The sequence below is a fragment of the Aquarana catesbeiana genome, linkage group LG03 (assembly GCF_042186555.1).
Source record: "Aquarana catesbeiana isolate 2022-GZ linkage group LG03, ASM4218655v1, whole genome shotgun sequence".
Classification (NCBI taxonomy): Eukaryota; Metazoa; Chordata; class Amphibia; order Anura; family Ranidae; genus Aquarana; species Aquarana catesbeiana.
Window position 1 is genome coordinate 520,208,499 of NC_133326.1, and position 12,965 is coordinate 520,221,463.

Here is a 12,965-nt window from a genome sequence, read left to right on the forward strand (position 1 = left end):
CTGCTAGCTGTGCAAGAGAGGAAGATGGATTTATTAACCTGGCTGTATACGGTCCCCACACGGTCTCCAAAAAAAACCTATATATATATATATATATATATATATATATATATTTACATAAACACATTTTTACTTTTCTTTAAGTCCCCTGCAACTTTGTTCAGCACCTAAAAGAAATGGCTGATATGGTTGGATATGGAGGAGCACGCAACTCGCTCCACGTGACAGTGCTGGGCACTATAACAAAGCGAGCCCATAGTTTGTGTACGTTATGACTCCAGCAGCACCTACCTTGCTCCTCTTGTCACTATGTTACATGAGCCACTGATGAAAACAATTAGGAGCTGTGCTTATAGCACAGGTATGGTGCACCATTTATGACCGTCAGCCAATGCTGGAGCATATACATTTTGACAGAAAATGACTGTACATAACGCTGGAGAAGATCTGCAACACTGAAATGCAAAATAAATTTAAAAATAGTCCTTTCTAAAAGGGGAAAAATGGCAATTGGTAGATTGTGGTTTAGGAAGCTGTCATACAGTTATGGTTTACATCTGCTATACAATTTGAATACTTGTGTTGGCAGTGTTTTAACATTTCCCCTCACACATCAAACGCTATTGACTAAATGGGGTTGCACTAGAATGTATGTTAACTGCTGGCGTTAACTGGGTTTTTTCTTTTTTCCTTTTTGTTCCAGGCATTAAAATACATTGGTAATAAGGTGAGGAGACAGAGAATGTGGGGCGGAGGAGGGCACAAAAAGACCAGAGTGGATGAAGCCAGGGAACTTCTTGCATCCACTATCCTGACTCATGTCCCTGTAAGTGACCTACCTACAACAGTTGGGATAGGAGAGGAATTCTCTTGTTTTTATTGCATTGAGTAATCATGATGGGCCCAGCCAGGAAAGTGTTTTTATCATGATGAAATTGACTCCTTTTTTAAAGGATATTAAAGAATTTGTTCATATACAAAACTGAAGGCAGGGTCCTACCTATAGAGAATAATTTATTGTCTGCCACAGTTGTAATAGGAGACGTGTACTTGCTCAGGGTAATCTGGGCAAAAAACATTTTTCCTTACAACATAGATGCCTTATTCAGTTTTCTTTTGGGTAGTAGGAAGGGGGAAGTAAAGAATTTTGTCCTTTTTACACACAGAGCGCTCTCTCCTCATTGGTTCACTGGCTGTGGTTGACAGCAGCAGGAGCCAATGAGGAGAGAGGGAGAGCTGCTGCTTTCTTGCACATCGCTGGATCAACCTTATGCCTTTAGAACCACTTGCCGACCACGCACTGTACATTTACTGCTACAGTGCGGGACAGCTGTGCAGAATCCATGTATATACACTGAGCAAAATTTTTATAAACGCAACACTTTTTGTGTTTGCCCCTATTTTTCATGAGCTGAACTCAAAGATCTACGACTTTTTCTATGTACACAAAAGGCCTATTTCTCTGAAATATTATTCACAAACCTGTCTAAATCTGTGTTAGTGAGCACTTCTATGCTGAGATAATCCATCCACCTCACAGGTGTGGCATATCAAAATGCTGATTAGACAGCATGATTATTGCACAGGTGTACCTTAGGCTGGCCACAATAAAAAATGTGCAGTTTTACTGTATTGGGGGGGTCGGGGGTCCGAAAACCAGGCAGAACATCTCCTTCGCATAGAGTTGATCAGGTTGTTGATTGTGGCCTGTGGAATGTTTGTCCATTCCTCTTTAATGGCTAAGTTGCTGGATATTAGCAGGAACTGGAACATGCTGTTGTACACGCCGATCCAGAGCATGCCAAACATGCTCAATTGGTGACATGTCCGGTGAGTATGCTGGCCATGCAAGAACTGGGCTGGGATGTTTTCAGCTTCTAGGAATTGTGTACAGATCCTTGCAACATGGGGCCGTGCATTATCATGCTGCAACATGAGGTGATGGTCATGAATGAATGGCACAATAATGGGCCTTTAGGATCTCGTCGCAGTATCTCTGTGCATTCAAAGGCACCTGTGATATAATCATGCTGTCTAATCAGCATCTTGATATGCCACACCTGTGAGTTGGATGGATTATCTCGGCAAAGGAGAAGTGCTCGCTTTTAGACAGATTTAGACAGATTTGTGAACAATATCTGAGAGAAATAACCTTTTGTGTACATAGAAAAAGTCATAGATCTTTGAGTTCAGCTCATGATAAATAGGGGCAAACACAAGTGTTGCGTTTATAATTTTGCTCAGTGTATATGTGATTCTCCATTCTCGGATAGGGGGCACACACCTGCCCTCCTGGGCAGTGATTGACCCTTGGCACCCGGCGATTGGCTCTGAGCTTCGCAGAACACAGCTCTGTGTTCTGTGACAGGCGATCTAGTTTTTTTTTTCCTACCCCTGCTAAACAGGGAATGAAAACCACTAGATTCCCAGTAAAATCGACACACAGACACTTGTTAGGCACATGTTTAACCCCTTGATTGACCTAGATGTTAACCCCTTCCTGCCCAGTGTCATTAGTACAGTGATGGTGCATATTATCAGCACTGATCACTGTAGTGACGTCAGTGATGGTTAGTTCCAACAAAGTGTCAGTGTCAAATTGCCTGCTGTCCCGCTATAAGTCGCTGATCACCACGAAAAAAATATAAATTCCAATATATATCCCATAGTTTGTAGACCCTATAACTTTCAAGCAAACCAATCAATATACACTTAATGGGATTTTTTTTTTTTACCAAAGACGTGTTGCAGAATACATTTTTGCCAAAAGATATTTTATTTTTTTATAATTTATTTATTTTTTTATTGGATATGTTTTATAGCACAAAGTTAAAAATATATATATATTTTTTTTTTTAAATTGTTGGCTTTTTTTTCATCTTATATAATAAAAAAAAACCCAGTGGTTATCAAATGCCACCAAAAGAAAGCTCGGTTTGAAAAGATCTGCAAATGTAAGTTAAAGTAGCATAGTGTCGCATAGCTAAAAAATGGCCTGGTCATGGGAGGAGGTTAAACTTTCCGAAGCTGAAGTGGTTAATATAATGCATATTGCAAGATTGGTATTGATTCAGTTGACACAGTACATATTGTATTGTCCATTTCAGAAGATAGAACAGTATGAATAAATGATACTGATCTACTGTAATTATCGCATATGACTGTGTACTTTTTTTTGGTGTACATCTAAACATTTGTCATTTTGAAACGCTATTGTGGCAGCATAATGTAATCTGGATTAATTTATTCTGTACTTAGGTGAAAGAGTTTCATTTTCGATCAAAATGCATCTATACAGCAGTGATGGTCCGCAGAGTGATTTTGGCCCAAGGGGAAAATAAAGTGGATGATCGAGATTATTATGGAAACAAGAGATTGGAGCTTGCAGGACAGGTGGGTCCTTTTTTTTTTTTTTTTTTTTTTTTTAACATATAAGTATAAGCAGAGTCAATGCAGATGTCCCAAATCTTATTAAACCTTCTTGGGCAACCTCTAGATTGGTTCGTAACTTTTTAAAAAGGCACCACCGAGTTGATTAGAGACTTCAAAAAAGTTAAGGTAGAGACAGTGGCAAATTTCCACTGCATCACTATTGCCTTCCTCGCAGACAGGGATCTGACCGCCCTAGAGGAAGCCAGGACCTCCACTAAACCTAAGATGCAGATATGCCATGGAACCTGGATAGTAGTTAGGCTAGAGATGATTTCTAAGACTGATACCCAGAAACTCTGTACATGAGGGCAGGGCCATAGCATGTGGAGGTAGCACCGCCAACAAGTGGGGGAACAATGAGGGTATATCCTGAATTAACCCGTCCCTTGTGAAGGCAAGCTGCAAAAGGGATATTTTTTTATCATGCATCACGGCACACAGAGGCTCATAGTAATTACTAAGTGGTTATATCTCACCTTCAGGTGCTGGACACTGGTGTAATCAATTAGACAGGAAGTTTCCTCCCTATATAACCCCTCCCCTACAGGGAATACCTCAGTTTTTTCACCAATGTCTAAGGTGTTGCTCACGGTTAATGAGTGCTCCTAGATGGCCTGAACAGGGTCAGGGAGCTACGCTATCGCATCCATTCAAAGAGCCAAAACAAAAGCGAAAGTGGATGGTACCCGATGCCTCGATACTAAAGAACGAGGTTTTGCCTGTAATGCTTCTCTTAGGAGAGCTGGGCCCTGAGATCCAGCGCCTTGGTCACATTCCTATACCACAGGTTTTCTCTGGCAGGGAGCTTTACATGGCCCAAGGCAGTGGACCCTACGTACAGAGGGGACCCCGTCCTTGAAGGTCTGGCATGACACCAACCCGCCGTGATGGGTGAAGATTGGGTCGCTGTGATATTCCAGCAGTACCCTGCAGCGAGGAATGGTGAGTCTGCATTTGTTTGCAGTGTCTCTATTAAGAGAGCGATCTGACTGTCTGTTTCCCGGTGGTCACTGGGAGCATTGTGCAGTGTGAAATCTCTTTCCAATCCTTCCCATCCATATCGAGCACCTCTGCCTGCCAAGTTGCATGTAAACGGTCCAGCCCCTGAGGGCTGCAGGGCCTTATAGATATTGGATAAAGGCTTCTCCAAAGAGTCATCCCTCAGTAATGTCTCCATCTCAAAAGGTTGTAAATGAAGAGGGAAGCCACCAAATTGTGCCTGGTAAGCATGACTTAACTGTAGGAACCGGAACAGAAATTAGTTTGGAAGACTAAACTGTGATTAGACAGAATCAAACGTCCATAGATTGCCACTCTCACAAATCTAGGGGGCACACACCTGCCCTCCTAGTATCTCACACCCATAGGTCCGAATCTGGAATAGAATGAAATTCTGGGAGATTAGAATTTAACCATAAGTGCACATTTGAAGTGTACTGAATAGTTATTCGTCAATTTTGGAATTACCAGGTTCAATGCCTGTATAACTGTTTTCATGGACTGAGTTAGGTGACAGGGTACATCAACTCCCCTGTATAGAAAATTATGGAGTGCCTCATAGGAGTGCAAATGAGCAGCCTCCAGAACTACTGCGGAAATAGTATTGTCCAAAACAAGCCAAATATGTGCATGTGTGGGCGTGGCAGCAATGTAATACTTGTGTAAGTCCAGGCAAGCCAGATCCCCTTGTGTCCATGGCCACTCAAGGAGTGAGAGGCAGAAATTAGGGGGATAAGAGCCCAACAGGAAGCTAGAGATGTGTGAGTTCAAGTGCTTTAGAATCACTTTCGGGATCCATACAGGTGAGTGGTGTAACACATAGAGGAGCAAAGGGAGTATCTTCATTTTGAGTAGGTTCATTCTACCAAATTTATAGATAAAGGTAAGTTTCCCCAGTGGGTGAAGGTTTAACTCTGGGAGAAATAACTATACCCAAGTATTTTATCATGTCTGTCCAAAGCAAGGGAAGAACCTGACCCGCCACTCCTGCCACCTCAGGGTCAGCTGGGAAAATCCAAGGTTTATCCCAGTTGACCTGCAGCCCGGAGAGGCTAGCAAAACTGGAAAGAAACTATAGCGCCACCCGGAGTGACGGACCCAAATCCCGCAGGAACAATATTAGGTCATCTGCATATAACGTCAACTTTTCTACAATGGACCTGATACAGACTCCTTGTACCTGTTGAGCATTATGAAGAGCAGTAGCAATGGGTTTTACCATAAGAGCAAATAGGGCGGGAGAGAGGGGACAACCCTGACGGGTCCCCTTTTCAGTAGGGAGGGAGGGTGACCACTCCCCACCAATTTTAACTTGTGCACTAGGTGAGTCATACAGGACCCATATCCACTTGTGGAAAACAGGTCGGAAACCAAAGGCCTCTAAGACCGCTGCCATATAAGACCAATCAATTGAGCCAAAGGTCTTCTCAAGATCTAGATCCCACCAACACCCTAGTACCAGAATCTTCAGAAGGCAACTGAAGATGTGAAAACTCTGCATGCAAATTTATATCAGTGGACTTCCCTGGCATAAAGCCCATTTGATCAATATTAACAATTGAGGGCAAGACCTTCATCAACTTGGTGGCCAGATCCTTGGTGAGTATTTTTTTAAATTTTATTTTCAAATATTTTTTTTAAACCAGGAAAAGGCAGATCCAGGACATTATATCTATAATATATAGACATCGGTATATCCAATTGCAAAGCATAAAATATGTCTAATCAGTAAACAAATGTTGAGATTACGTAAACGTCAAGTCATTATAAAGGATGATTCAAGCATGGATTTAAATTTTCTGCATATAGCATAACAAATACACCACATAGAGATACGGAGATACATTCCCTTTTTACTTTTTTATATAAAAGCAAAGGGTTAAGAAGATGAAACCAGAGGGGGAAAGGGAAAGGGAAAGAAGAGGAGAAAAGAAAAAGGGAGGGTGGTGTATGGGGAGAACATAATGGAAGTTTAAGGTGGTAATATAGGATATATTACTTTTGTTGGACACAGTTCTGGACCCAGAAGAGCTTTCCCCTCCTCAGAAAGGACAAACATATTCCATAGTCTCCAGATCTTGGAATATTTTTCATGTTTATCTTGCGCTGAAAGTCTTAAGCCTTCGATCTTTTTGATTTACTCCACTTTTATGGATTCAGCAACTAATAGTTGGTGGTTGCAGGTTTTTCCAGTACAGAGGGACAAGATTTGGCAGCATTCAACAGGTGACGCACTATTGATTTTTTTTTTTTTTTTAATATATATACATTTTTCTCCAGAATGGCTGAAACAGGCATTAAGAAAAAACCTGGATCATCATATGCTCAATGATGTTCATGTCTGGTGACTGGGCTGGCCAATCCTGGAGCATCTTGATCTTCTTTGCCTTAAGGAACTTTGATGTGGAGATGGAAGTATGCGATGGAGCACCATCCTGCTGCAAAATTTGGCCTTTTTTATGGTTGGGAATATAAGAGGTAGCTAAGATTTCTTGGTATTTTAGACTATTGATGTTGCCTTCCACCCTGCAGATCCCTCGCACACCCCCATACTGGATGTAACCCCACACCATGATTTTGCCTCCACCAAACTTCACTGTTTTCTGGGTAAATCTCGGCTCCATGCGGGTTCCAGTAGGTCTCCTGCAATATTTGCGGCGACTGGTGTAATTCAACAGAAGATTCATCTGAACAATCCACCTTCTGCCACTTTTCCAGAGTCCATCCTTTTAGCAGGCTGTGGCCCTTGGCAAATGCCACACGGTTTTTCAATTGTGAATTGAATTGTCAATTATTAGTGCTGGCTTATGGGCACTGATTCGACCATGGAGGCCATTTCGAGACAGAATCCGACAAACTGTTCTGGTTGACACAGGGACTTCAGGTGACCAGGTCTCGTGGAGCTCTGCTGCAGTGGAAAATGGGCTGGTCTTGGATTTTCGAGCCAACAAACGGTCCTCTCGAGCAGTTGTCTTGCGGGGTCGGCCTGACCTGGCCTTGTCCAAAACGTCTCCAGTCTCTTCAAATCTTTTTTTTATCCTCTGAACTTGACGCTGAGACACATTGAAGGTGTCTGCTACATCAGCAGTGGATCTGGTCTTCAGCCTCTTGATAATCAACACTTTAGTCTCCAGGTGAATCTTAGGCATGTTTGCAGAGGTCTAGTTGCAGTTAAGACGGTCTAGTGTACTGGTGTTCTTTTTATACACACCTGAGACCTAATTGATCCATTAGTCACAGGTGAAGCTCATATAACAAGGCGACAACACTTATGTCTTGGCAAAAATTGACTCAATGGGCTTTACCAAGCTGTGAATATTAGAATACTTTTTGTCAGTTTCGTTTTGCACTGAAACATTATTGCAAAAGCTGTTCGGATTAAAATGACCCATTTCTTGTAACAAAATCTTGATCAGAAATATATTTTAGCGGCACTTCAGGTCAATTTTTACACAAGCGACAAGACTTTTGTCAGGGACTATACATCTGAACTTAAAATACGATTTCAAAGTCTGGAGAAGAAGTCTCCTATACACCCATCTCATTACTAAATAACAACCTTAAAATACTCACCAAGAACTTTGAAAGCCCACGTTTCCGTCATTCCTAAAGAAGAAAAAGACTCCCATAGCTTACTATTTACTGAAAAAAAATTTCAGGTTGGATAAAAAGCCGTATGCTTCAAATTTATGCAGAAGATTAGAAAGTGACACTACTGGGTTAGTGAGGGAAAAAAAGCATGTCGTCCGCATAAGCTGAAATCTTATGCTGTACATCTCCAACAGTCAACCTCGTAATGTCTGGATTTAAGCGAATTTTACGTAAGGAAGGTTCCAGAGATGAAGAGAGGAGGAGACCGGGAACATCCCTGTCTAGTCCCATTAGAAATGGAAAAATGGTCAGGGTTAACTCTGTTAGCCTTGACTTGAGCTGTCGGAGTGGAGTATATCTTGGTAATCCAGTGCATCATATTGTCTCCCAGGCCAATATGGTGTATAACTGAGAACATAATTTTCCAGTTCACCCGATCGAACGCTTCTCGGCGTCTGTTCCTATAAATATGCAGAGAGTGTGTGTCGCATTTGCTACATGGAGTAGGTTAAGCACTTTTAACGGTGTTATCTCAGGCTTCTCTAGCTGGAACAATTCCCACTTGCTCTAGGTGGACTATTTGTTGCAAATGATGCGCAAGATGTGTGGCTAGGATCTTGGTGAACAGCTTGAGATCGATGTTCAAAAGTGAAATAGTTCTGTAACTGCCACAAGTGGATGTGTCTTTTCCTTCTTTAGGAATGACAGAAACGTGGGCTTTCTAAGTTCTTGGTGAATATTTTAAGGTTGTAATTATAGTAATGAGATGGGTGTATAGGAGACGCAATGCATAACTACTTTGGAAAAGACAGAAAAAGGTATAGAAACCAAATTGAACAATAAGGAAAACCAGACACTCATCTACTCACCCTATGGATGGGTGGGGCTCAGTGGCCAACAGTACGATAAAGAAAATAAACTACACCAGTGAGAAAAAGGGCATAAAAAAAGATACCACATATAGAGCCACAGAGATAGTGTCTAAAAAAAAAAAAAAAAAATAACTAGTTAATTATAACAAAATAGAAACGTATTCATTGTACGAGTACACAGGATACAAAATCAATAAACCTCCACTGTTCACCATCTAATGACCACTTTGTCAATAACCAGACAAATACAGACAGACTTAGGCCCCTTTCACACTGGGGCGGTGGGGGCGTCGGCGGTAAAACAGCGCTATTTTTAGCGCGGTTTTACCGTCGTTTTTGCGGCTGTATTCGGCCGCTAGCGGTGCGGTTTTAACCCCCGCTGGCGGCCGAAAAAGGGTTAAACCCGCTCGTACAGTGCGGCTATAGCCGCGGTATTACCGCAGTATAGCCGCGCTGTCCCATTGATTTCAATGGGAAGGAGCGGTGAGCACACCGCTCCTTCACCGCTCCAAAGATGCGGCTCGCAGGACTTTTTTTACCGTCCTGCCAGCGCACCGCTTCAGTGTGAAAGCCCTCGGGCTTTCACACTGAACAAACAGCGGAGGCTGTTTAGGGGCGGTTTGCAGGCGGTATTTTTAGCGCAATAACGCCTGCAAACCGCCCCAGTGTGAAAGGGGCCTATCAAACTTATAAGGGAACCTCTTCACTACACGTGCATTAATATATGGGCCATAAAAATGCTGTATAAATGTAAGCCATGTGACAACATCAGACGTAGAGCCAGGCAGTCCTATTATGGAAGGATAGAAAAATAACAAAAAAACTTTTGTATAACTCAGTCATTCAAAATTGTGTGATTTGAAAATTTACAAAGTATGCTGTTGATGGCTGTTAGGGGTATACAGCAAAGGTATATTGGCATATTGGATTAAAGCAAATGAATATCCATTTTCTGAGCACTAAAATATGTTGCAATCCAATAGCTTGCACAGCGGTCATTAATTGCAGAAACCAAACTGACTGAATAACAGGAGCATAGCGAGTAGGAATATATTGTAATCTACCTTACCCGAGATGTAGGAAATAGTATGCTGCAGATGGTCTGCTATGTTCAATAGTCCATTTCACTTACTATGGAAAGAGCAATGGTGTTCAATAGAAGTGGATGTCAAACAGCTGAGCGAGGAATCACCTTGTGTGTCAATCAGTTTCTCTGTGCCTTTCTGCAGTATTCATTTATATCCAGACTTGTAAATTCAAACATGCAGGGTGGATGAAGGATGAAGTGGGCGTTAGAATAACTGCTGGGTACAGTTACCCGGAAAGCCGTGTCCCGCACTGTGTGCCAAAAGACAGCCGTGCTGTGGATCTTAAACGCTGCTGCACGGTGCTCGGAGTGACAGACGTTCACATGGAGGGGGAGTGACGTCAACTAGTTTCACGGGAAACTCCCGCTTCTTCAGGACTAGCGCCCCCTGGCTGAGACAGGTATAAATAACTTTGCCAGACTTCGGGATTAGAACAATATGTGCTTGATACATTGAAGCAGGTAGGACACCCTCTTCAAAACAGGTAAGGTACACTTTTTGCAATTTAGGCACTAGCTCTGTGGCATGTAGCAATACCATTCCACAGAATGGCCATCAGGACCAGGAGTCTTTTCCGTCCGGAAAGGAGTGAATAGCAGCCTTTATTTTAGTAATAGCAATTTCAGAGTCCAGCAGGACTACATCAAACTCTGACAGAGGGTAGGTAATATTAAAGATCTATAAGGAAGGGATGACTGTTTGATATCTAGGTGCCGCCACCAGGTTGGCCAAAAGTTCTTATCCCCCATGTCAAACAATTTACCCTATAAAACCTGTAGCGCTGAAGTAGTGAGAGAGGTATAATGCCAGGATAATTCCCGTCTAGCCTGGGATTGGGACATATAGGAGGTCGAGCGGAAAGGAATCCATTGCAAATTAAGCTTCGGCTTCCACCACTTATTCTTCCAGCTGGACAGTCTTAGCTGTTTTAATCACAGAAATATATTCACCCCTGATTGTTGCTTTGAAAGAATCCCAAAGCGTTGGCAGGGAGGCAGAGGTCTCATTGAGTTCCCAATACAGAGCTAATTTACACTCCCATAGCCTCCTCCACCCTACGATCCCAAAGCCAGCGAGGATCCAACCTCCAGTAACCACCATGTCTACGCCCCCTAAGCTGATGATGATCTTCAGAGGAGAGACCAGCCGGCAAGTGTTAGGCCGCAGAGAACATTGATAAAAGGGGAGCAGTGCAAAAAAGCCAGATCAAGCCTCAGAACCGAGCGGTAGGCCGCAGACAGGTAGGAAAATGTTTTTGTCCTTGGGATGTTTCAATGCCATACCTCAGTAAGGACAAGGGAAGTCACCCAATGGAACAGTTTGGGATCAGAAGATCTCTGAGGATTGGGGAATCCAGGTTGGTATCTAGGATATTATTAAAGTCCCCGGCTATGAATATTTTCAAAATTCGTAAGAAGGAAGTTTGTTATAGATCACATACAGAATAAAAAAAGCAAATGGAGGAGGTACATAAACATTAACAAAGGCCCTAATTTCCAGGAGTAAAATTACACCTCTCCCTCCAGCAGAACGGCCACCACTCTGCCATAATTAGAATAAGTGGTATGGTAGGCCAGTCGACTCACAATCGCCTCAGCACCAGAATTTTGCTACCTGGTTATGGGGCTTATGGGACTGTAGATATTTAAACATAAGGGACCTCTTGAATTTACTGTTTAGGAGTAGGTATTTTAAAGGCACTTTGACCTCAAGCGTATACTTTGTTCCAAGGTGTTCATAAAAAAGGCTGATTGGCCTATTTTATATTTATATTTTTTAGGTTATCTCACAGTTTAGTTCTTTAGGCTTAGCAACAATCACAATTTACAAAAAAAAAAAATGTATTTACATTTTTGAGGTGTCATGGCCAGTGTTTCAGATCTTCCTTGTCCTCTTCCTCTGATAGTTGGCAGACACTAAATGCTGCAGAGGTACCATGTAATGACATGGCACTGATCTGTGAGGGCAGGGGGTGGATCCTTAGGGCTCACAGGAGTGAGCTGAATGGCGATGGGCATCATTCGACTTGGAAGAAGAGTGCTACTACACCTTAATGGATCTCTAAGTTTGCCAATAATATGACTACAGAGGTGTTGATATGCTGGAGCTGTGAGGCATCTCTTTGTTTGCTCATGCGTCTGGTAAAACTGGGCTTTAGGACCTATTCAAACTGCCCCACTGTGCTTTTGCTAAAGCGCAGCTAACCTGCGTTTGTTTTTGGTTTTTTTGGGGGGGGGGGGTGGTGGTACCAAAACCCCTGCATGCTGCAGGATATCATAGAAGTCCATAGGAAAGTGCAGCTAACCCAGGGTTTTGCCCAAAACACAGTGAGACTGCACCAGGGAAGTGTGAAGTCACCCTTAAAAATGTATGACTTTTTCTACCTAGCAGATTCTGTGCCACCAGACTCCTATTTTAGCACAGGACGCATCTAAACTATTTTAATTTTTTAATTTTTTTTTTTTTTTTTTTTAAAGAGTAGATATCGCCCATATTTTTTTTACCTATGACCCCCAAAAGGCATATATGGGTGGTGAAATGTGAGCCCTTTTTAGCTTTTCCTTGGACCTCCACTTTTTCTAATTTTTTTTTTTTTTTTCTTCTTTTTGTTTCAATCGTTTTTATTACATTTTTTCTTTCCAGGAAAAAAGAAGAAAAATACAAAACATAGCGACAATAGTAGCCTTGCTAATGTTAATCACACAGCAACATAGATACACATGAGGCACCAAATAACAGGGTTGGATTGCCCAATATTTCATTTATGAGACCAGGTAGATGATGCAGCCCTGCTCACACCAGCTTCATACTGTAATGAGAGGGGTCCTTATCAACATGCTGCTGAAATCGTCACTGGCAGTAAAATGCATATTTTTTTTTCTTTCCAAAAAGAAGTCCACACAAAACAAAAGACTTACATTTTTCACAATGGGATCAGATCTGTGGAAAACACAGCCCAGGCAACAATGCGAACATAAGACGC

The 12,965-nt window shown here is 42.2% G+C and overlaps 1 protein-coding gene across 1 annotated transcript in view; it reads left to right on the plus strand.

Moving 5' to 3' along the window:
- The window catches only part of POLR3B (RNA polymerase III subunit B), a 179,488-nt gene that overhangs the window by 52,810 nt on the left and 113,713 nt on the right, over nucleotides 1–12,965 (plus strand). Inside the window, exons 11-12 of the mRNA XM_073621205.1 lie at nucleotides 704–826; nucleotides 3,259–3,393. Coding sequence (XP_073477306.1) covers nucleotides 704–826; nucleotides 3,259–3,393 — 258 coding nt within the window. The remainder of the gene's footprint in view (nucleotides 1–703; nucleotides 827–3,258; nucleotides 3,394–12,965) is intronic.